This window comes from Cololabis saira, chromosome 1 (assembly GCF_033807715.1).
Source record: "Cololabis saira isolate AMF1-May2022 chromosome 1, fColSai1.1, whole genome shotgun sequence".
Classification (NCBI taxonomy): Eukaryota; Metazoa; Chordata; class Actinopteri; order Beloniformes; family Belonidae; genus Cololabis; species Cololabis saira.
Genome location: NC_084587.1, coordinates 16,129,984 through 16,154,791, shown reverse-complemented (window position 1 = coordinate 16,154,791; position 24,808 = coordinate 16,129,984). Strand labels below are relative to the sequence as shown.

The window sequence follows — 24,808 nt, the reverse complement described above, 5'->3', positions numbered from 1 at the left end:
TGAACACGTGTATTTACCCTCTTATTGAGCCCGTTTTTAACCCTCCCTCCCTCGAAACAGTTGTTTTATTGGTGAGGCACGTTACGCCTCAGATAATTGTGCCTTCACATTTTCCTTAGCTTATTGTCTCGTTAGTAAGTAAAAACATCCAAACTAGTGCACTTGTGTCGTACACAGTAAGTGTCACACAGGACACCCACATTTTGCCGTCCATTAAATTGCACACTACTTAGAAATAACATGAAAGTAGTGAAATATCCAGGAGTAAGCTCTGGTTTGAGACACAGCTATTCTTTCATCATTTGACCTCAGGGGGTAACTCTAGTTTTTTGTTTGGTTTTGATTTTGTTTTTGTTTTTCTTTTTTCAAGTGTCAAAGAACAGTTTTTGGGTTTGTATCTGATAAATTAATAATAATTTAGGAAAAAAAACATCAAGCTTTTTATATTTTTACTGTATTGTATCTTACTGTATTTGTCTTTGTACAAGTTCTACATGATCAGAATCAGTGAATGTTGGTACGATGCATCAAAGAAAATCGACCCGTTATTGCATTGATAAGCTGAACAAAACGAGTGGATAGTAAAAAAAAAAAAAAAAATACATATACATATATTTTTTTGTTGTTCACAGTGAAATTTCAGTGGAAAGTGTCACTTGCCGTAGTATTTTCATAACTGACTTGTAGAAATTGTCCCGAAAAAATTGGACAATTAATAGGTGGTAACCAGGGCAGTTCTTGCTTCTTTTTTTTTAAAGTTTATTTTAGAGATCTTAATATCTGACTGTCTAATACCATATGCCAAGGGTAAAGCAAAAAGCGCTATGACAAAGTAAATTTGCAAAAAAAAAAAAGAGAGAAGTGGCAGTCATTTCCGTTAATATATACAATCGTTTGAAAAAAAGCACTCTCTTTCAATTCTATGGTTGTTTGCATCAACTCAAAAAATTATTAAGAATCTTAAAAATAGGTGATTACTGCCTCATGAAAAACAGCATATGACATTTTGGGCTGTGGTGTTTACATAGCAAAGAAGCCGTATGTGGAAAAACTCAGTACGCCATGAATTATCTTCGTTTTGCAGCAGTAAGTTAAATTAACTGTCTTTTGACTGATGTCAGTCTCTCACATGGCTGTGGGGGATTTATGGCACCCTTTTCTTTACGATGTTGTTGCCTCAGTTCACTGAGGTTTGCATGCATTTGCTTATGCAGGGCTCTTTTTACGGTACCTCCTCAACATTTCTGTCAGGTAGAGGTCTGGAGTTTGGCGGGGCTGTTGCGGCAGACAGCGTGGCCCCACGTTTGACAGAGAACGTAATGGTTGACTTGACGACTGCGCGTTTCCCAGGTCCTGTGGCTGCGAAACCAGCCCAGATCATCAGCCCTCCACTGCTGTGCTTGACAGCTGGTACAAGGTGTGTTTGGTTTACATTGATTGTTGTAGGGGTGCGTTCGGACCAGTTACGTGTCCGAAAGCACATTGTTCCTAAAAGTCTTCTGGTGTTGTTCAGATGCAGTTTTAAAAAACCTCATTCTTACTGCCATTATCTTATTGTAAAGACTTATTTTTTTGGTAATCCTTCCAAAAAAAAGCCATATTTGTGAAGTCTTCTCTTTCTAATCATATTGTCACGAACTTCAACATCCTAAGGGCTGAACAGTCTCAAACGTAGTTAGTTAGAGTTTTTCTGAGCATTGCGTGGTCTGATGTGCGGCTGAACTTGAGACATCCACACCTGGGAAGATTGGCAGCTTTTAATGCTTTCCACTTGTGAATCATTCTCACTGCAGAATGAAAGACTCGTGTTGTTTGGCCTTAACCCCTTCTGGACTGATGGGTAACAATAGTTGGTTTTCTAAAAGAATCACAACTTATGTCTTTCCGCATTTTGTTCCTGCACATCGGCGTGCTTGAGGCTGGCAAACTCCTGTAACATCTGGTTTTATAGAAGTGATCAAGGTTGCTGATGATCAGTTTTCACATATTTTATCTGATTCGTCCGAGCCTCTTAATTTCCTCTGGAAGTAGTAAAGGTGTACTTAGCTTTTCCACATGCTGCATTTAGGCTTAGTGTCAAATGAATAAATAAATGATAGTCTAATGTCATGTTTTTCATCTGCGGTTATATCCAGTGCATGAATTATTTTTTGAATTGAGAGATGGCGTCTTTTTTTCCACTTGACTGTTAAATGAATAAAGCATGGAAAGCCTTGAATGTTCATGGGGTAATGGTGTCAGAGAATTCAGTAGAGCATATCTAGATATTTTATTGTGAATGTGGACCCTGCAACCCTCAATGCCAAAGGCCTGGGCTCACCATAAAGATTTTTTCTTTTTCTTCCCCCAATCGGACATCATCAACAGCCTACACGCTTGGACCCTACCAATGCAGCCTTGCATCTATGAACACAGACTCCTGAACACCAGGGGACCATTTCTAACATTTATGTACATAATGGGAGAGATCATATTAAAATGTTAAGGTCCCTGTATATTTTATTATTTTTTTTTAAATGTAGAGATGGAATGCATTGTGGACTGGTCATTGGTGTTGTTCTTCATGTTTGTTTCTGTGCTTTAAGTTCATGTGATTGATTTTTATGGCCTTTTACATGCTGTCAACCCAGCTGTCCCATTAAAGCTATGATCTTACTATCGTGAATGAGTATGAGGCTGAAATGATGTCCTTTTGAGCAAAAAGGTTATAAACATGTTGCCTGAATGTTTTGAAATGTGTCTTCAATTCAGTGTATACCATGAAATTCGTTTCACAAGTAGGAAAAAGGGTAGTCAATGCCCTTGAGTCTTATTAAAGACTCTCACTTGATGCAAATATTCCGTTTGAAAGAAATTTGTTTTTCATCAGATGTTGTGGATTGAGAGCAATCAACTATCGACCAGCTTGGATTTGTGGATATCATCTATCTCTACAGGCTATGGTCTGTTTCTGACAGGGAGCTGAAATATAATAACATTTATTCATGAACACATTTTATGGATCTCATTTTTGCTCTTTGAAATTTAAGTTTGGCAGCTACTTGTACAATCAACTGTTACATAAAGATCAGTGCATTTTGTTGTGTCTTAATGCCAAGGGACATTAACTTTTTAATGATGTGCTGCTTCGAGTGGCTTTAGCAAATTAAGTGTTATAGATAATTATCATAAGGTATTGTCTACATCAAATGAGTTTATAAAGCAGCACATATTGTAGAAGTAAAATTGAAACAAAACACCTCAACCTGCTTAAGGTGTCAGTAAAAACATGGATCATTCTCACATATCGCAACCTGGGATTTCTATAAGATTCATATCAAACTCATTTAAGCTGGGCAGCTATGAAATGTGTAGAAGATTATGATGTCACTTACTTTTTTGGTTGAACATATATGTTTAACACTTAAGAGTGTGAAATTAATTTAAAGGTACTGAATGAATTAAATAGGGAACTTATGGCTGCAAAAAGGGTTTCGCAAGGTCACAATTAAACTTTGACAATCGAAATGTATCCAGCTTGTTGTGAGTCATGCTTTCATTTAACATTTTAAAAACCAGGCGCATATTCTAAAAAGATATGATGATGCTCTAAACGGTCTAAAGGTCCTTGTCCACTATTAGCAACTGCAGTCTGCTATGAGTGAATATGCAACATGTAATCAAAGGTATTTTATTTTTCGTCTGTAATTAAGTGACAAATAAGAGGTTAATACCAGAAGTTATGCACCCTTTATTAAGAATAAATATACAAGTACATTATCAAATGTGACAAACTGAAATAAAGATTTAAATGTGGTAATAATTGTGTGTACACGTGTGAATGTGGGGATGGGAATCTTCAACTTGAACTGTTGAGTTTCTTGCTGTAGATGATGAGCTGTTCACATTATCATTATCATTAACTTGCTGTTTTTATTTTTCTTCTGAGGATGACCTGACTAGATCCCCCTGAGGGCAGCATCACCTGTGGATGTGGTTCCTTTGAAATGAGTCGGGGTACGTTTGCTGGGCCCGAGAGCAGGAGGCGCAGCAAACGCCTCTGTAGTAGGGGTAAACGCAGAGTCGGGCTTGAACCACCACCAGACAGTTGTGATACTGGTCGCTGCATGATGGATCTGTGATGCACAGAAAGCCACAAGATACAGACATTTAGTTGTCATCCTGAATGAGTCATAAGCTGTAATAACTCCTCAGAAATACAAGATGAGGCGACTGAAAACAAAAAAAAGAGCAGCTGTAAATCCATATGAAGCAAACGTGGCATAACTTTTTTTTGATCTTCTTGGTTCTGTGTTCTTTAAGGCCGCAGAGGTGACAATGATACGATCCCAACTTGTTTAAACCTGTTGCTGACATCAAATTAAAGGTGGATTTTTCAATTTAATTGGTTCTGCTGTATTTTTACAATATTTGGTGAAATATAGACTTGCAATTAATTCTTCTCCACACTGTATTGTAAATGCATCCAAATCATTCCCTTGTCTCTAAAAGCGCTTGATATAGTACTGTGAAGGGTCTACAAAGACATTTTGTGGAATAGTTTTTTTTTTTAATTATTTTCAAAAATGAAGACCATTGAAAAATTATCTTGTAGTAGCTTTTGGTTGTTTAAATACAACATTAAGCCATCAGTCTAAAGATAAGCGTCAACCCTGAACATTACGGGGCTGCAGATAGATGAACAATCTCTCAGAATCACCATTTCACCTCACATACATGTTTTAGTTCTCAGACGAAACCCACCCAAGCACAGGCAGAACATGCAAAAGTACACACAGAAAGACCCCAGGCAGTATTCGAACCGGAAACCTTCTTGCTGTGAGACAACGGTGCTAACCACCAAAAAATTATTTCACACCCACAAGAAATCAAAAACTAAAGTTAAAATCCCCACTGCCGCCATGACAACGTCAAAAAGAAAAATCAGCCCTATCAATACAGATATGACTTGGTTGTAGTAAAATTGCTGCAGAAGTTACCGCTGCGTATAGCAGGACAGCTTTCGTCAGGCTTACTTATTTCTGTCAGACAGGGTTGATGGTTGCATTCGCCTTCCTTCTCTGGGACTGACGTGGGGTCACAGCTGTCGCTGAGGGTAAAGTTGTCAGTAAGACAGCGCACCTCACGTACACGGTAGCCACCGTTACAGGAACGAGAGCACTGAAGTCAAGGAAGGAGAGAGAACAGAGTTAAAGCTTGAGTACACACAATCTAATCACAGCACTGAATGTACAAGCATGAACACATTTCATTACACTGCATTTAAGGTTTTGCCCCAGTGTTGAGAAGCCTGGAAATACGAGGAAAAGTGCAACATAAGCAAGGACACTAAATGAGTTTGCAAAGGTTTCTGAATATCCTCTGTAGGTAAATATCATCGAGATGATAAGGACATTAGACCTCACTGTACTCATACAGTCAGGTATCGTTCCTCACTGCGTAAAAACAGCCGTCATTAACCCTTGTACTGTCTGTACTCTCTCCTTCCTTCCTTCCTTCCTTCCTTCCTTCCTTCCTTCCTTCCTTCCTTCCTTCCTTCCTTCCTTCCTTCCTTCCTTCCTTCCTTCCTTCCTTCCTTCCTTCCTTCCTTCCTTCCTTCCTTCCTTCCTTCCTTCTTTCCTCCTGCTCTCTCCTTCCTTCTTCCCTTCCTCTTTTCTTCCTTCCTTCCTTCTTTCCTTCATTCCTTCCTTCCTTCCTTCCTTCCTTCCTTCCTTCCTTCCTTCTTTTTCCCTTCCTTTCTTCTTTCCTCCTGCTCTTTACTTCCTTCTTCCCTTCCTCTTTTCTTTTCTTCCTTCTTTCCTTGTTTTCTTCCTTCTTTCCTTGTTTTCTACCTTCCTTCCTTCCTTCCTTTTCTCCCATCCTCCCTTCCTTATTTTCTCCCCTTCCTTCCTTCCTTCCTTCCTTCCTTCCTTCCTTCCTTCCTTCCTTCCTTCCTTCCTTCCTTCCTTCCTTCCTTCCTTCCTTCCTTCCTTCCTTCCTTCCTTCCTCCCTTCCTCCCTTCCTTATTTTCTCCCTTCCTTCCATCTTTCCTTCCTTCTTTTCATTCTTCCTGCCTTCCTTCTTTCCTCCCTTCTTCTCTTCCTCCTTCCTTGACCCGAAGACAGCACAAGGGTTAAGCCACTTTTAAAAAGGGATAGTCTAGACGGGTCACTTATGAACAGCTGTAGGCCCGTATCGACCCTCCCCTTTCTAAGTAAAGTCATAAAAAAGCTGTTTTTCAACAGCTGTGAAACCTCCTGGCACTAAATGACTACTTTGATGTCTTCCAGTCAGGTTCCCAGCCACATCACAGCACTGAGACAGCTCTGGTAATGACATCCACTCCAATATGGATAGTGGTAACATTTCAGTCTTGGTCTTACTGGATCTCATGCTGCATTCGACACGGTCGACCATAACACATTAATAGACCAGTTGAAAAACTGGATAGGACTTTCTGGCCCAGCACCTGCCTGGTTAGATTCCTATCTAAAAGAGAGTGACTATTTTGTGTCTTTAGGTAACTACAAATCGGACCTAACAAAAATAACATGTGGAGTTCCTCTAGGGTCTATTCTGGGGCATCTGTTGTTTAATATCTGCACAAATCATGAAAAAAACCACAACAGAATGTGTTACCATAACTATGCAGATGACAAACAGATCTATATAACCATCTCGCCAGGAGACTCTCATGTACTTTAAAGGAGCTTGAGGCTCCTTTTAAGAAATGAGACTCTCTAGCGCCACCCTTCACCACGACGGCCGTTGGGGGTACTGCAGCCAACAGCGAAGCCGGCACGGGAGAACGGGGAGAACGCACATGCAGCGTCATGTGACGTCACATCCGCAGCCCAGCGCGGGAAATTCGGGACCGAATTGCAGCACATTTTGCAGCACACAGCCTGTTCAAGGCAAAGGAGAGATACACTAGAGGGCTCATTCTTTTTGGTTTGGAACGCTTCATCTGACATTATTACTAGAAAACCTAAAATGTATACAGATTTTTTTCATAAATCTTGCCACAATCCGGCCTCAAGCTCCTTTAAGTCGATGTTGAAAACCTTTTTATTTACTGCTGCATTTCAGTAACTCACCACAATGCACTTTCTTGCATATCATTTGTTTAATTCTTTCTAACTTTTGTCTGTCTCTCTTTAATTTCTGCTTTTTGAAAAAAAAAAAGGTTTTCATTTTTTAATGCATTTAAAATCAAAAATCTTTTTATGTACTTTGAATTGGCTTGTACATGAAATGTGCTGTACAAATAAATTGCTTTACCTTACATCCAGAAGGCTGGATCAATATAGGGGACAAATGATAGCTTGAAGCTCGAAGTAAAACATTTTTTATCTTTATTTTCATCTATGAGCTCCGCCTACAACTCCAGATCATGCTGCGTTCGCTATAACATAAATATTTCAAATAAAGACTTTTTACTACCGGTAGTTTGTTTGCTATTAGTAGCAAATTTTCATCAGCACTTAAATAGTTCAGTCAAGAAAGAAATTGGCGAGTAATGCTCTGCCAGTAATTTGTTCTATGTCCCAATTAGAGAGCCTGACTTCTTATTTGCTGTTTTACTGAATCAGAAGTTGGAAAATCTAATTTTCCATTTGATATTAATTTACCGGTAGTGCAGGACTCAAGTCTTCATTACAAAATCTAATATGTGAACACCAATTGTACATATAAACAGCAGTTAACATTAGTCTCTAAAAACTAAAACCAGACAAACAGACCATCAGTGAAGCCAGCGATTTAATCGAGCCCATATGTGACTATAAAATTATTAAACAATTTGACTCATCTGCTGTTACGTTACTTCAGTTTTCCTATCTGTGGTGTGATGTTTTAACAACCTTGGATTGACTCACAATGTGCTCCAAAGAGGGATTAGTTGTCTGTGGCTGAACTGCAAGCGTGACGAATTCAAGTATTTGGGAATAAACTTCCAGTAAAGTATTTATTTCTTTTTTCAGTTTAAACAAGGTACTGTGGTCACTCTCATATGGTAATGATATGTTTCAGGTCTGTCTAACTTGTGTCCAAATGTTTGCACGATAGCTCAAAGCTGTTTGACCGTCCTCTGATAAGGCACAGCCTGTGGAAGAGAATAGCCATTAGCCTATACAGGACTGTCTCAGAAAATTAGAATATTGTGATTTTCTGTAATGCAATTACAAAAACAAAAATGTCATACATTCTGGATTCATTACAAATCAACTGAAATATTGCACGTCTTTTATTATTTTAATATTGCTGATCATGGCTTACAGCTTAAGAAAACTCAAATATCCTATCTCAAAAAATTAGAATATTCTGGGAATCTTAATCTTAAACTGTAAACCATAATCAGCAATATTAAAATAATAAAAGGCTTGCAATATTTCAGTTGATTTGTAATGAATACAGAATGTATGACATTTTTGTTTTTGTAATTGCATTACAGAAAATAAAGAACTTTATCACAATATTCTAATTTCTGAGACAGTCCTGTATATGCCTGCCTTGCCCATATGGTTTTATGAGCTATTGAATGCCTTCCAAGATACAGAATTCATATAAGATGCTGAACTTACTACTTGGAAATGTTGTTTTCTATAAGTATTAAGATTGTCCAATGAATAACTGACACATCTCGCTGTGTACTCTTTCTCTTGATTTACTTTATTCTGATGAAGAATCAAATTGAAACATGATGTTCTTTTGCTTTTCTATACTCGTTGATTATATAATACTATGTGTAAGGGTCCATCCCAAAGGGAAAAGTACAACAAGTATTCTTTAAATTTGGGTGAACTGACCCACAGTTATGGACACTTACCGCGCTCCACTCTGTGACATACCACTGGACTCCGCAAGGTTTCAGGCTGCAGTGCTGAGATGTGATTGGTTTGGTCTGACCGGAGCATTTTAATTCGTCCACGACTTCCTTTTGAACACTGTTGGTGAAAACACACGCCACGCTCCGGGTCTGTGTGCCGTTCCCGCACTCTGCAGAGCACTAACATGACCCATCAATGGAAATGAGGTTTCAGATGGACAGATTTCAAAGGCTAGAATGAAATTTGCACGTGGATATGTCACCTACTTGACCCCAGGGTCCTGCGTACCACTCCAGCTGATTTTGACAGGGGCCTAGATTGCATGATGTAACTTCCGGTGGGCGCTCCCCTTCGCAGCTATCCAGTGGGAGATTGGTCACATGATCAATCAGGCACACTACTGACCTCGACTTAGTTCCTTTTCCACAATCTGCAGAGCACTTAGGAATATCACATACATATATCATTTAGTTAGGACAACTTTGTTTTCCATTACAACTTCAACCACTTTAAGCAGCAATACCAATTCTGACAACCAGGCTGCAAAGGATCCACTAGCAAAACTGTGCTGTATGGAGACTTTTTTGTAGTACCACTGTATTCCACTAGAGGTCCATTTTATTGTGTGATTTGGTTAACATGGCTAACACATCTAATCATCAGAGGTGTCAAAAGTATTCACCTTCATTACTCACGTAGAAGTATAGATACTAGAGTTTAAAAATACTCCTGTAGAAGTTGAAGTATCAACTCAAGTTTTTTACTCAAGTAAAAGTATAAAAGTACCGGTTTCAAAACTACTTAAAGTATAAAAGTAAAAGTAATGTAAGGGGGGAAAAAGCCATTAAGGACAAAAGCCATTGAAAATTAATGCATCTTAGTATAATGCAAATATATTAAAGAACCATATATGTGTGTTGAGCATTATAATGTGTTTCAGAGACTAGGAGATATGATTAGTTGCCTATAAGTATTGTAATGGTGCAAAAAGTCAAACTTCAGAGGCATGTTATCATTTATCCTAACCTTTATTGGAATGTACATCCAAGTTTAGTTGCAGGAATCTGAGGGCAACGGATGTAAGAACAAAACTGGACAAGAACATCTGAAACAACCACAACCTAATTCACTCTCAATTTAACTGATAGTTTTTTTTTAAAGGCCAAAATGAAATAGAGTAACAAGGCTGTTTTTAAAATGTAAGGAGTAAAAAGTACAGATAATTGCGTGAAAATGTAAGGAGTAAAAGTAAAAAGTCGTCTGAAAAATAATTACTCCAGTGAAGTATAGATAACCAAAATTTCTACTTAAGTAAGGTAACAAAGTATTTGTACTTCGTTACTTGACACTTCTGCTAATCATCATAGCTAATCTTCTCGTGATAGGCAGTCCCCATGTGATCAGAAGTAGTATTGCTACACATAGGGGCTTTAGTAGGATATTTAAGTTAATCTAAAATAGTTTAAACATCTGTCCTCCCCCAATCACAATGCATACATCCCCTCATGGGATGAAAGCTAACAGTCCCAGTGTTACCTGCTGACTCCAGAGAGAGGTGAACCAACTGCGTGCACAGACTCCCATGTCACAGTTTTGCACGGCATCTGGCTTTAGGTTCATGTTACATTCCTGATCATCATCCACATCGCCTTGGTTGCTCGCACACACCACCTCCCTCCTGCGCTGGCCCACTCCGCATGGTACCGAACACTGCAGAGAAATAAGAGGGAAACAACGGCATCATAGCAGGAGAGAGAATAGGTTTAGTGTGATAGTGTGTGTGTGTGCGTGTGCGTTTTTCTTCAACCTAATCTAATTTGTTAATGTACATCTATTTAAAATTCCAAGTCTGCAGCACATCCAAGTAATGTTGCCATGGGGGCCATTTACTCCTATGGAGGTGAAAGAATAGAAATAATGGTGTTGCTGTTAAACTGTCAAGCGTAATGATGCTTTGCTGCAAAAGCAGTAGGCTACTTAGGTCCAAGTCTTCAAGGAGCAAAGATTGGCAGTCCAAAAGCTGGGCTCTGTAATGGTATGGGGTTGTATATGCACCATTTGTAAAGCTTATTTACACTCCTGCAATGGCAGTATTAGTGCAGAAAAGTGCACTGATGTTTTATAGCAATATCTGCTGCCTTTAAAATGCAATTTTCTCCACGTAGCATGTGTCAACAAGCAGTCCGAAGTCAGTTTAGCAGTCCTGACTTGTCCCAAACAGGGGATGTGTGAAGTTAAAAATGTGACAATGATCATTTAGTAACCTCAAAACCAGCACATATTTGAATCATTGTGGGAAGTGGGAAGAAATGACAACATTACAAAGTGTAAAGCAAAGTGTACAAAGTGTAAAACATTACTGTCTTAGGTTTGTAGGAATTTGTTCCAAACCAGAAATGCAACAAATTTATATAATTGTGTTATAAACTTCCTGGATAAAACTAGAAGTCAAAGTAAATTTAAGGATTGCTGCGTTATTTCTCATTATTTTTTTCAAGCATTTTCCATATCATCCCAGTTTTGATTTGGGATTGTAAATAGTGGTTAGCTACTATAGTGTTATGTCTTTGTGTGGCAAGTTAGGAATAATGAGGTGTGTGAGATCATTTTCTTTACCGGGCTCCACTCAGATCTGATCTCCCACTGACTGCAAATCTTCAGCTGGCATATAGACTTGGTCTCCGGCCTGTCGGACGAGCCACACAGCTCCGGCGCCACGGTAACCGAAGTCTCAGACCCGCTGACATCCACGTGAGTTACCTGGCGGCAGATGACCTGGCGTTGCTGGGTGCCAGGCCCACACCTCCTGCTGCATTCTGACCACTCCCCAATATCCCAGCTGACAGCACGAAACAGGGAAAAAAAGGGGGTTGGAAGAGGTGAAGAGCAGTATATCGCTGCAGACGAGGTCTCATGGTCATACATGATGTTACCAACGATCATCCCCAGTTAACAGTTGCTCTGTAACCTGATTTAGACTTCAGCTATTGCATTTGGTCATTAGATACTGGCCTTAGAGCCATTTAAAGCCTTTTGTTTGTCCAAATGTAAATCCCTGGACAACATGTCCTTCAGGAGTACAGATGTTGTTCTTTCCACTATCAAAGCTGCTGCTGCACTCAGTTATCCCTGGTCACCAAAATAACATAATAAATTCATGGTAACCGATAGCGTGGGCAAAATATCTGACGGATTCCCAATCAAACACGCAGTTAATGGACAAGCACTCAACTACTGGCAGCGTCATCTGTTACGGTATTTACCACAAAACATGAAAGCCAAAGCCACAGAGTGAATCAGAGTGATTGACTGTGACTAGTGACTGACTTATGGGTGGAATGAATGTGAATGATTGGGCTTGTTCCCAAAATTCACAGCAACATCTGGACCTAATATACTGTACGTTATGTGCACGTGTGTTTGAAACTGAGCATATATCGTAACCAGCACTGATTTAGTCTCTTTTCAGGCTGCTAAAGCACCCTCACATTTCATGTCAGCTCCCCTAAAAGAAAAGAAGGTAAGTATGTCGTTATTCATAGTGTTATTCCTTAAAACCGTTCTCAGCACTTTGAAGTTGGAGTTTGCACACAAGTATTTTTGGAGTAAGTGACAAATAATTATTTCAGATAATTAGTCAGCCAGTGATGGTTAGCATCCACCATCAACGTCAGCAGAGGTGCGGTACGCCAGTAAAACCAGAGAATTAGATTATTTGTTTTTTTGTTGGAACTGTCAACTGTGGCCTTGGAAGTGTTCTTGTTTTAAACACATCGTGTAAAAAGTGTCAAAGGATATTAACTTACATGATTTTCTAATTTCATAAGATGCCACATTGGATTTCCATTTGCTTTGAAGCCGGCTGTCAGTTGAGTGCTGCAAAAAGTTTTGCAGAATAGGCTTTTTTTTCACTTTCATCGAAGTCAGTTTTTGCCAAAAAAATGGATTTATGAGAAAATAAAAAAGCCTTTTAAGAAAATTTGAAGAATATGGTTTAGGTTTTGCTAGTTTTAAGAAGTCTAGTCCAGAAAATATTTCTTATCCCATTGGCAAAGATTTTTTTTTTCTCAAAATAAGACATTTTGACTGGATTTATGGAATATTGGGCTTAATTCTAGACAATCTGTTTTTGCAGTGAATGCAGGAACTGCGCTTTCTGACTTCCCAGTGATGTTTTTATGCACACTCAGCCTCTAAAATCCTATTTCAGTCCAGTTCCCACCCATCATTACCTCACATGTCTGTCCACAGTTAAGTTCAGGGTCTAATTTAGTAGGTTATTGCTCTTTTTGGCACATCATCATCTTTCTAATTAGCAGAAATTTTACTCAGCAGTTTTATATCATGTCACTTTATCTTCCCATTGTCACCAGATTTTCTGACCAGCTTATTAGCCGAAAAACACAAAAGCTGACCAGACCCACATGAAGGTAGCGTTTATAGCTTTTCTTGCTTTACTGACAAGTCTTAGATCTCTGCTTGTAAAATGATAATTTATACACAATCCATGTACTAAAATATTTAAACTATTGCACCTGGACTTCATTGTATCTTTTACTTTTCTAAAAGAAAGGAGTTTTATAACATATTTCCTGTACGGTTATGAATAATGAGTAAAGGCACTGGAATAAACGGCCATTTATTAATATTGTTTATTTTTCGTTGATGGGTTTATGATTTTTTTCTTTCTAAATATAAACCTCCAGCCGCACGTGAGATTTACACAGCAACATTACATTCCCATCCATATCCGATGAGAATGATGTTAGAGGGTGACGTGAAATTATTATTTCTTTTTTTTGTGGAATGGGAAAGAACAAAAGGAGGAGAGAAAACAAGAATGTGTTGAGAGGACAGACAGTTAAAGCCACGTAGTTATAAAAACTTGTGCTGTCTTCATTCATTCACTTAAGTTATCTCAAGGCACTCAAAGTTTGCAAAGCTGAATATGATCCAATCAGGTCCAAAATATGCTCCAATTCAGTCCAATTGAGTTCAAAATTTATATTTTGTCTGCATATTCATTACCCCCCCCCCAAGAAAACCCCAAAACAAAACAAAAAAACATAGCCTGGCTATCGTCACAAAAGATTTCATTAAAGCTGATGCAGTCTGAAGCGTTCTCTCCGATTGAAATAGCTGGCGTGTGAGAGTGAAATATTGACTCGACCACACAGCATACCTGAAGAAATGTGCAGTTCTGAAATGTTGGCAAATGAGTTTAAACTCTTGTCAAGTTGCATGATCATTTATCTATCTTCTTCTTCTCCTTTTGAAATATTATTTATATATATATATATATATATATATATATATATATATATATATATATACATATATATATAAATGTGCATATATTTTATTTGTAATAGGTATCCACTTTCTTCGCTGCCATTATTCCATAAAGTTCACCATCAGGAGAGAATTCGGAGCCATTGGAGAAATGATCGGATTTGGCATCACACGTGATACAGATGTGGTTTGCATGCCTCGTGTGCTTTTATACGGTTTTATACATAATTTTCTGTTACCTAGGTTTTTTTCATCTCCTCCTTGTTTGATTTACCTATTAATGGTTATCCATCACACTCAGATCTGACTGAGAGCCGACAGATCTCCATTACGTTGGGTCTTGTCCATTGCAGTGTCGCCCCACCCTAAGACATATTCTGATTGGACATTAAAGCTCTTCTTTTCTTTCGTTTTTTTAAATTATGCAACCATCTTTTGTCAAATGATCATCATGCTCTGTGGAATAAAACATGAAACTGGGGACTAACGCCGTAAAATCCCAAGGAGATGATACTGAGAAACACAGCCTGAGAGTGCTTACTGACAAGAAACACTTTGATTTTGAATGCAGATTGAATTCAGCGCAGAAACCTATCAGTATGACCTCAGCATACCGACTGAGACAAGCCTGGCTCATTTTAATAAGACTCAAGCCTGCCTGGAATAATGATTTGTACATTTTTGGAGAAGGTTGAAGGTTTTTTTTACATGTTAACAATGTGCTACTTTATTTTGTTAAGATGTTCTTACTCATAGGTTCATGTTTAAAATCAGTAAAGTCTCAAAAAAAAAAATAGCTCCACACAACACCATTTGCCACTTTTTCTGATGCAACCTGTTGTGTTCTTGGTTGTGATTTCTACTCAGTAATTAATAATATAACAAAGTGTGTTATTCCAGTGGGTCTGGTGGTGATAACAACCTCAATTAGCTCTTTAACCCAGGTTAATGTCTTAAACTGCAAACAAAGAGGGTATTTTGTAATGCCAGTGTGTGGTGGATCCCATTAAATAAAGTTTACCTCCTCAAATTAAGATCCTGTATTATGAATTGCGTGAGGGTTTTGGGGCTTTTTTTTGCCAGCGCATATTTTTCTTTCATGGATAATGCATAAAATCCCCCATAAAAGCTGTTTGGTGGGTCAGGTTACTCTACTCCTAAAGTGCCTGCAGTGGATAAAGCATTCTTACTGGACTATAAAAAATATCAATAAGTATTAACGTTAAGGAAACAGTGGTGTGCTCCAACGTGATGCTGAGAGGAGTGAGGAGAGAGAGGCACTTTATTAGACTTTACTTCACTGACTTTATGCACAAATCATATTTTTATAAGTCTGTGTTTGACTAAGAGGAGCCAAACCTCCTTCTCTAGGCATGCTGGAGTCAAGGGGTAAAAACTGCTCTGCTGTGCTGACTAGATTTACTTTTACTTCTTTAGCTCATAAATGAGCGATTATGTGTGTACAAATAAGTCTAATACACTAAAACACCACAACATTTAAAGAAATTACAACTCTTGAGATCTGTGTACAATGTCATCTCAGCGTAAGAAAAAGGGACCTGAAAATGATACTTTTCATGCCAGTGGTACAATCTTGATTCTTTGTGGTAATAAAGGAGTAATAATAATTTTCCCATAACGATCAAACATTTGGCAATCACAGGTGTTGTGAGATATAATGCATGGTTACACAGCAAAAAAGCTTTGTCCATCTCTTCTATGGACTCTGGTTTGAGTGTGTGTTAAATGTGTATACGTGTGTGTGTGTGTGTGTGTGTGTGTGTGTGTGTGTGTGTGTGTGTGTGTGTGTGTGTGTGTGTGTGTGTGTGTGTGTGTGTGTGTGTGTGTGTGTGTGTGTGTGTGTGTGTGTGTGTGTGTGTGTGTGTGTGTGTGTGTGTGTGTGCATGCTGCTCACTATGCAGGACAGGGCTGTTTGTTGCAGTCTTCCTCCTGGTTTGTTGGTTCAGTGGCTGGATCACAAAGGTCAGCAGGAACGATCATCTGGGAATACCTTTCAGTACACTCCCACAACACGGGACGCTTTCCTGGTAAGGTCCACACACACGCACACACGCACGCAAAGAGAGAGAGAGAGGGAGAGAGGCATATGTGCATACAAAGGCTGAGCAAGTGACAACTAGCTAATAAAAAATTGTACTGATTCATGACAGGTGTAATTAGGGATTAAAGTGTGCTGGGCCAGTGCTGAGAGGTTCTTTTAAAAAAAAATGAAGAAAACAAGAAAAGCAAGAAAACGTATGTCAACCTTTTTGAATTTGCTGTTTTTACTAATTAATTTGCCATGAAATATATCTAAGTAACAACTATAAACAAAGACAATGTGCTAAAGCTGATAATATACAAACAATTGCAATTTCTTTGATCAAACTTGCCCATTAAACATACAAACTGCTTGAAAATTGTACTGTAAACTGCTTATTGCTGCAACACAAGTAATAATTTGCACTAAGTCTAATCAATTGAGTCTAATCAATGAAATTATTTTGGAGATGTGGTTAAGAGCTATTTTAATTGATAAAACACGCTCAAACATTTAAAGTTTGCTGTTCATTAGAAGCATCTGCTGATGCTTCTTATGAACTGGACTATAAAAAATTGTGACATTCCCCTGTCTGTGAAAAGTGATATATAAATAAACTTTACTTACTTACTTACTTACTTACTTACTTACTTACTTACTTACTTACTTACTTACTTACTTACTTACTTACTTACTTACTTACTTACTTACTTACTTACTTATTATGCTTCACAGAAAGGAGATCTCTGAAGACATAATATACTTGATTTGCAAAAGGCTAGAAAGTCTATGAGTCAGGGCTGTTAGTTGAGATGACTCCACACATAATCTTCAGTGAAGAGCTCAAAAATAAGAGCTGAAGACAACACAATGGCTGGCAAACATCTACGTCCACCACACGTTAAGCACTGAACTGGTTCGATGTCCACGTCACAAAACCACTGAGGAATGTCCTGCTCTCGGAAGAAAATAACTTTTCAATCTGCAGCACAAATTAGGAAAATGTTTCGGGCACAGTTTACCAATATGAAAACACTATCCCAGTGATGAAGCATGGTAGAAGGAGCACAATGATTTGGACTTTGGCCCACAGACTGACATTAAAATGCCCACCAACCGAAGTTTAATAGAAGTTGGGTGATGCAGCAGGATGATGACCTTAAGCATTAAAGTAGCCTAAATCCGCCACAGAACTACTTCAGATGAAATAGCCTGCCTCTTTGTCAGAGTATAAATCCTTAAGCCCACAGAGATGCTGTGGAATGATCACAAAAGAGCTGTTCATAAGAAACACGCCTCACATGTGATTCAACTGAAGCAGATCTGTAAAGAGTAACAGTCAAAAAATTCCTACAACTGAAAGTGCTTGTATAAAGTCACTGCTGCCAAAAGGAGGGTTGACCAGGTTTTAAGTCCACTTACCTCTTCATCTGTGAATGTTTAAAGGGTGTGTTCAATGAAGACATGATACATTATTATTGTTCCTGTGGTATCGACTTAAACCCACTTTATTTGCTGTAAAAAAAAATCAAAAATAACCCCTCCCCTCAACTCTGCTAGCTGTGTACAACACTAAGACAGTCAAGAAATAAGACGTTATTTCCCATATGATTCACAACGTTTATGTTCTTTGGCATGTAAGAATGCATTCAAAATAAACTGTTGAGCCTGAAAGGTTTGTCAGCACACTTGGCTAAAACATAAACTAATGAAAATCAATTCACTAATGAATTAGAATCAATCAACAGTCTGCAGCCCCCCCCCCCTCCCACCTCTCATAAAAACAAGACTTCTTTAGTTCCATTTTTCAAAGCTTTTTTGATGCCCCTTTTTCACATAATGTATGTTTTTTTTTATTATTTAAAAAAGATTCATGTTATGAAAGTAACAAAGAGAAAAAACTTTCAAATCTGGTATGTGTTTAACCATCTGAATGTTTTATAATGATAACTTTTCAGATGGTTGTCAGACACTGTATATTTTAATATTACTTTCAGTTGAATTTGTATTGAACATTTTCTCATAAGGGGGTCATTTTTACTTTTATACTCATATTTAAGAGCCTTTGTTATAAATCTTTAACCAGATCAAGCAGATCCACATCTAGAAAGATGTCATTGGGAAGGTGATTTAAATTTGCTGAAGGTGCATCTAGATTTTTTGGCCAATATACATGTTATTTGAATTAAATAATCAAATTTTGTCTTAATTTCTCATTTTTTTTCTTTTTAACAAAGTAATTTGTTCTTAAACTTGAGAAGATGCTGCGTGAGCTTTTGCGCTAGTGGTCTCAGATTTACTCTAAGGTTTGGGAAGGAGAGATTCTGCTCACCAGCGCCACAGGTGGTGCTGCACTCTGTGTGTCCACTCTTTGTCCAGATGTGGGTGGAAGTGGGTTCAGAGTTCCCACTGGAATCAGAGGACACCTGCTTCGGGTGAGGTGTCTCCATGATGTAATTGTTGTTGAATTCCTCTTCGTTCACCGGCGTATCTGAAAAGAGGAAGTTTGTGAGGTGGAGCAAAATTGCTGTAAAAGAAGAAAAACACATACATTTACATATACCGTACATTTTGATTCCTTCACTCCAACTCTTTAATAGCTGGCATATTAAATAATAATAAATAAAATAAAATCCTTTTTTTTAGAAGCGTTTATATATTGAAATCAAAAACATCCCTATTGTTTTCATTAGTATCATTATTGGTAATTATATGAATATTTTGGTTTATTTGTCTCATTTCGAATTTTTTTGTTCAATAATTTAACTTTTATTTGATTATGGAAGTGGTACGGAGGTCTCTGAAATTCATGTTTCAGATATGATACAACCAGTATTATAGGGCTAATAATGCAAAATTCTGCAAATCCATGGAGGTCCGGTGCTAAAGTTACATCATGATTAGTGCATTGTCATTTGAAAATACCTCATTTAAATTAATCCACAGTCATCCACAGTCAAATAAGTAATTAAACTTCATGCAAACACGAATTCCACCCATCCACATTGTATCCCAAGACCATCCACTCTCACCGGGCATGTTTGCGCATGTAAAAACAGGCTGAAAACTCAGCAGAAAACAACCTTTCCTGTGTACAGCAAAACCACCAGTGTTAAATTAGCAACAGACAGTGTATACATATGTGTCCACTCTTTTTAGTGTTATTTCAACACTAGTTAAAATAAAAGTAAAACTTTCAGAGTAATTTTCATCAAGTTTTAGTTTATATTTTGAGTGTGCCGTGCTTTCCAACATCTGGAGTGTTAAATTGGCCACACTCTATCAAGATCATATTCAACACTTATCCATGTTCACCAGTGTTAATCCTCAACACCAGTAAGTTTCGTTCAGTGTTAGGTAAGTAATTATTTTAAAAGGATTAGTGTACATAAAAGGTGGAAACATACCTATACACACTGTCTAGTGTTAATTTAACACTGGTTGAAATGAAAGATTTCTTAGAAGGAATAGCCGAAGGGGGTCAGTTAAAGGATTTTCAGTTTTTTTTAAAGATTTTTTGGGCTCTAGTGGCCCTTTATTAAAGATGCAGACTGGAAAGGGGTAGAGAGAGAGAACGGGGATGACACGCAGCAAAGGTGCGCAGGCTGGGATTTGAACCTGTGACCGCTGCAGGAGGAGGACTGTAGCCTCAGTATATGAGCCGCCGCTTAACCCACTTCGCCACCGAGCGGCCCAGTTAAAGGATTTTCAGTTTTTAAAAGGTTTAATTCAACAGTGAAATGTAGATTACAAGCTTAACTCTAACAAAGGTTTTACATTTTAAAGCAAAAATAAACATAACCTTAGAAGGATTCACACTAGATAGAAACATTTAACTGCTGCAGTATTGAGCGACTTAGCTTTATATTGTTGGAGAATGCTGAACTGCTGCAATCTCACCAAATCATAATAATAATAATGATAAAATACAGTAATGATGATTATAAATTATCTTGAGCTGTTTGCTGTTACAGCTCCAAGTGGACGAATCAAGACATTTAAAGCAGCACAACGTAACTTTCAGCTTTTCTGAGTTTGGCGGCATCTTGTGGACAAAATCGGTAGTGTTTTACCAGAAAGAACACTACGTTTCCCATGAGCACCAGCGCGTACTGCCGGAAAACTCCTGTCCCGTCGCTGCATTTGTTTTGATGAGAGAAGACAGGACGCTTTTCTGTTTCACCAAGTGAACAGAAGGAACGCAAAAAAAGATGTTAAACTGCTGGAAAGGAACTGGAATTTACCGGGATACCTTAAACAAGGAAGCCAGGGAGCGGTATATGGAGAAAATAATGATTATTAACGGTCTGGATCCATATGAAATCCCTAAGAGATCCCTGAATCCCTGAAGAGCCATGTGTACAATAGTACAATATAGTACAACATACAGTACATGTTTTGTATCCCTCTTACTTCTCTTTTCTTTTTTTTTGACTGCTATATTATGCGGAAGAGGCTCCGAGGTGTGATTATTTTTTTCCTCTGCAGCTACAAATAAGAGTTAATATTTTTTCCTCAACAAACTAGTTTTATCTGAAGATTGGGGTTAATTGCTCCGCAGAGAGCTGGCCAGCAACTGCGTTTAGCTGGAGAAGTGGGGAATAAAACCCGTGTTTTGATCCGACGCCCGTCTGTGTGAGTGTTTGTGGTTTAAGGCTGTTTATGGTTCTGCGTTAAATCGACGCAGACCCTACGGCGTAGGGTACGCGGCGACACGCACCGTACGTGCGCGTCGCCACATACCCTACGCCGTGGGTCTGCGTCGATTTAACGCAGAACCATAAATCATGCTTTACTGTGTGTTTGGTCGTTACAGCCGCGATCAAAAGCGAGCCGACGGCTCTTTCACTCTTTTACTTTGTTATATCAGATACTTGGCCTGCGTGGTTCTGCCTCCGAGCAGGAAACCGGTGAAAAGTTAAACCATTAGGATCTTTTCCCCACGTCTGTTGTGTGGAGCTGCTGCAGCAGCAACGCAGCAACAGGTTCTGCGGAGCTCTGAGCTCCAAGCCCCGCCCATTTTCGTCTCGACTGCGAATCGGGAAGGAGGGGGAAGTGACGTATGCCGTAAAGCAGTCAAAGTCGTAACGATTTGTAGTTTTTTAGTGTGGCAGGGTTCCTACCATGCTCCTCAAAGTTACATAGTGCCAGTGAAGGTGATACAGACTCCCTCAGACCATGACAGAGGTGTCATTAAACCTGTTGGAAGTTGATGTACCATCACAATGACTCTGGAAATATGATATTAAGGTGGAAAAGTTACGTAGTGTCGCTTTAAAAGTTGTATTTTAAAAAGAAAAATTGTTTTTTAGTGGGTTGAGCAGAGTATTTACCACCAAATAATTGCCCTTTTAGGGTTACTCATCCAGTTTTTGTTTGTGTATGTTGGTGCGTGTACTCACCGAGGGGCAGAATAGGAGAAGGTGTACCTGGCTCAGGAGTAGGGCGGGTGCTCAAAGGTATGCTGTACTCATACTCTACACCAGGACTCGGTTGCTGGTAGATCAGCTGTAAGAGAAAAATAAAATGTGCATCTAAACTCACTAACACACACTGGAGGGAGATGTCAGTTATGTTTGTGTCATTTTTTTTGTATCTCACATAAAGATGGAGGTCTTCAGTCAACGGCCCCGGAGCAGTGATGGACTCTCCACTTCGTGAGCGGATCTCGTTAGGTCGCCGATATGTCAGCTGTGTTCCCAAAGCAATGTAGGTCCCTGGCCTGTCAATCACCCAGTTTCCATTTATGATAGAGATGCCGCTTTGCGTCTGCAGTGCTTAAAAATCCCCCAAAATTCACACATCAAGCTCATTGTTTTCCATTCTTGGAATAATTCTGCCTTTAAATGTGGTTGTTATATGTACCCAGATAGTTTCGGCTCTTTTTCGTCTCCTGGATGCTGATGTTGCATGCTCCTGCAGGAATCTCTGTAATCTTATGGTAGCCAACGTGAAGAAAGCTGTGAGAGAAAACTCCCTTCACCACCTCAAACTCCTGCCAACACACACAGTTTGAATAATATCTAATGACACAGGTTGTTTACTATGGTTACCATGGTATCAGCTTCATGTACAACAACACAATCACAGAGGCTCATTTCTTTCATCCATCCTGCCATACCAACTTTCTTTCCCAACCTCCAGCTGGAAGTCCCATCGCTCCGTCAGGCCAACAGCTGGTTTGCAGGTCCTCCTCATTATTCTCTTTTTGCATCAATATCCATTTTGGAAATTTCTTTACCTGGTTGGTTCTTCTTACATTTTCAAATAGGCCTCGCCATTATTATGTCTCTTTTGATTCTTTATTTTGAAACAATCGGAGCATTGAACTGTTTTAGTTAGTCCTAATAAAAAGAAGACAGAAAAACTCTTAAACAAACCAGAGGTCTTCATTCGAGTCAACTTCCCATCACTCAGCTCAAAGGAATCTAAGAGTTATTGTGCCTAATAAACAGACTCCATCTAAATAACAAAATTAGCACATTAATAAATTTGTCTTTTGCATATTAGTTACACATGAACAACGTTTCCACTTTCTACTTGATGAAAATACAGCTGTGTTACCTCCAGAGAGAATGAACTGCCTTTGGTGTTGCTGGGAAGCGCGTGAGAAGCTGGAGACAGAAGACAGATGAAGAGGAGGAGAGCCATGGGTCGATCCTGCTTCAGTAAGCAGGACTGCTGCAACAATCCAGCCATGGTGAGAGTGAAAGAAGAGGACAATAACACGCACGCACACACACACACATACACGCACACACATGTTTAAAAGGGGGTGTGTGTGTTTGCGATGTGGGGTTGGCTTGAAGGATGGGAGGGAAAAGAACAAAACTTTGGGAGGATTGTAGAGAGAGGTTTTATGAACTCTAATGCATTTTATTTTTCGAATTCGTATAAGAGTAAAGTTTCTTTTGATTGATACCCCGCCATTAAACTTGTAGCTCATGACATGCATTTGTGTGCTCTGGTTGTTAGCTCTTTAAAAAGATATGGAGCTAAAGTTTCAAGCTCTGTTCTTATTAGGCAAAACGCCATTCAATAAAACCAGTTTAAAGTTAGGATTATGCACAGTGAAGGTTTGAACGTTCAATGCGTCGTCCTAATATCAACAGTTGTGCATTCGTGTTTGTGGCATGTGGACAGGCTCCTGTAGTTTTTCTCCTGAAGTTTTTCCAAAACCAATATCTCCCCTTATGAATATCAAGCAAGATCTTGAGGCTTTGGACTCATATCCCTCTTGATCTTGTTACTCCACAGACATTTTGGTTTTATGGCTTTTTTCTCCAGAGGTATTCTTTTAGCCATATCAAAAATGGTTGGGGCGGGGTGTAATAAGGATAATATTTAAAAAAAAACACTGATACTTTCTCCATAGTAATCCTAAAAAGAAAACAACTCATTTGAATTAAGTTTAAGAAATTGCCTTCCACTCAAGCTTTTTAGGGTTACAGTGACCTGGATAACTGATCATCTAAACCACAATCTATTCACAAGTTAACGCTTTCTCCATATGTGTGCAAGGAGAAGAAAACGTAGAATTGTTTTCTTTTGATTCAAATTCCCCTCATCAGTGATTCACTCAAAAAGTTAGCCATTTTGAAGTGACTCAGTTCACCACCATATCATGTCGGGAAGAATCCACCGAGAAATGACCGTAAACTCAATGGAAAGAAACAAAAAACCTTGAAGCAGGACGCTCCAAATGTCTCCATTAACAGGATAATACTTTTGGGTTAAAGATTTGGAGGATTCCTCAAACACAGAGGCCATGTGAAGTATATTTCATATGTGGATAACAGGATAGTTTTGGTCCTATAAAGAGAAAATATTGCATGGCTCTTGTTTTATGTTGAGTGTAGTGATGAAAGATGAAAGTTGTAAATAACAGAAACCGCTGTGGCTGTAACGCACATACAGAGTGTTGAGAGATGTTGTGGAGGGCGGCAAAAATAATGCATTTTTCTTTTATTAATTTTGAGCTTGAATGGAGACAGAGAGAAACCGCAGTGTTTCACATCTAAAAAACATCTTCCTTTGAACGGCAACTGAGATTTTAGTTTTGATCCTTGCGAGAGAACTTCAAATGTATGGATGAAATGCTTGAGTAAAATGTCTGTGGTTAATGACAAATTAATGGAGGCATTAAAACGTGGAAAGAGTATGACTGCGAAAACCAGAGAAATAGAAACTAAATGGGAACCTCCTCTGTATATCTTTTCTTCTGTCTTTTCCATCTCCCCATGTAACACACTAGCGCTTGTCCTTTTACCAAAGATATATGAGGACATTAGCGTCATGCTACACAAACCATCATGACAGCACAAATCACAAACACATGATGTGTGCCTAAACACAGTGGAAAATATATGCTGTTCATTTTTTTTTTATTAGTAGTATTATTTCTTCCTTTTCTTGTAACTCTTGCAGTGAACATCTAGTAGCCACAGAGTTATGACTCAAGTATTCTGGGGGCCTCAGGTAGGCTGTCGGCGCGACGCCCGTCCAGGCATCTGTTTTCTGCTGTGATGGGTTATTAGCTGCCATGTCTGATGACACACATGAACACAGACACTCAGACAGACACACACACACACACACACACACACACACACACACACACACACACACACACACACACACACACACACACACACACACACACACACAC

At 38.8% G+C, this 24,808-nt stretch overlaps 2 protein-coding genes across 2 annotated transcripts; both read right to left on the bottom strand.

Moving 5' to 3' along the window:
• Window positions 1-3,686: 3,686 nt before the first annotated feature.
• LOC133443301 (thrombospondin type-1 domain-containing protein 4-like) lies at window positions 3,687-9,000 on the bottom strand. The gene is made up of 4 exons (XM_061720860.1): window positions 8,992-9,000; window positions 8,807-8,956; window positions 5,016-5,160; window positions 3,687-4,115 (listed from the first exon to the last, which is right to left on the bottom strand). The coding sequence occupies exons 1-4, from the start codon at window positions 8,998-9,000 to the stop codon at window positions 3,961-3,963; spliced, it is 459 nt and encodes a 152-aa protein (XP_061576844.1). The 3' UTR covers window positions 3,687-3,960.
• A 1,693-nt stretch (window positions 9,001-10,693) lies between these two features.
• Window positions 10,694-22,839, bottom strand: LOC133442116 (thrombospondin type-1 domain-containing protein 4-like). The gene is made up of 8 exons (XM_061720401.1): window positions 22,705-22,839; window positions 22,006-22,135; window positions 21,742-21,917; window positions 21,543-21,648; window positions 18,473-18,631; window positions 16,015-16,144; window positions 11,424-11,646; window positions 10,694-10,699 (listed from the first exon to the last, which is right to left on the bottom strand). The coding sequence occupies exons 1-8, from the start codon at window positions 22,837-22,839 to the stop codon at window positions 10,694-10,696; spliced, it is 1,065 nt and encodes a 354-aa protein (XP_061576385.1).
• Window positions 22,840-24,808: the final 1,969 nt, after the last annotated feature.

What these genes read in the sequence shown, in the direction of transcription:
- LOC133443301 (XM_061720860.1), bottom strand. An exon ending in ATGTCACAGAGTGGAGCGCG is followed by an intron (nt 5,161 to 8,806) that starts GTAAGTGTCCAT and finishes CCTTGACTTCAG; the next exon opens with TGCTCTCGTTCCTGTAACGG. An exon ending in ACCCTGTCTGACAGAAATAA is followed by an intron (nt 4,116 to 5,015) that starts GTAAGCCTGACG and finishes TGTGCATCACAG; the next exon opens with ATCCATCATGCAGCGACCAG.
- LOC133442116 (XM_061720401.1), bottom strand. Translation starts at nt 22,839, where the DNA reads ATGGCTGGATTGTTGCAGCAGTCCTGCTTACTGAAGCAGGATCGACCC. An exon ending in GCAGTTCATTCTCTCTGGAG is followed by an intron (nt 22,136 to 22,704) that starts GTAACACAGCTG and finishes GTGTGTTGGCAG; the next exon opens with GAGTTTGAGGTGGTGAAGGG. An exon ending in TTCTCCTATTCTGCCCCTCG is followed by an intron (nt 18,632 to 21,542) that starts GTGAGTACACGC and finishes TCCTCTTTTCAG; the next exon opens with ATACGCCGGTGAACGAAGAG.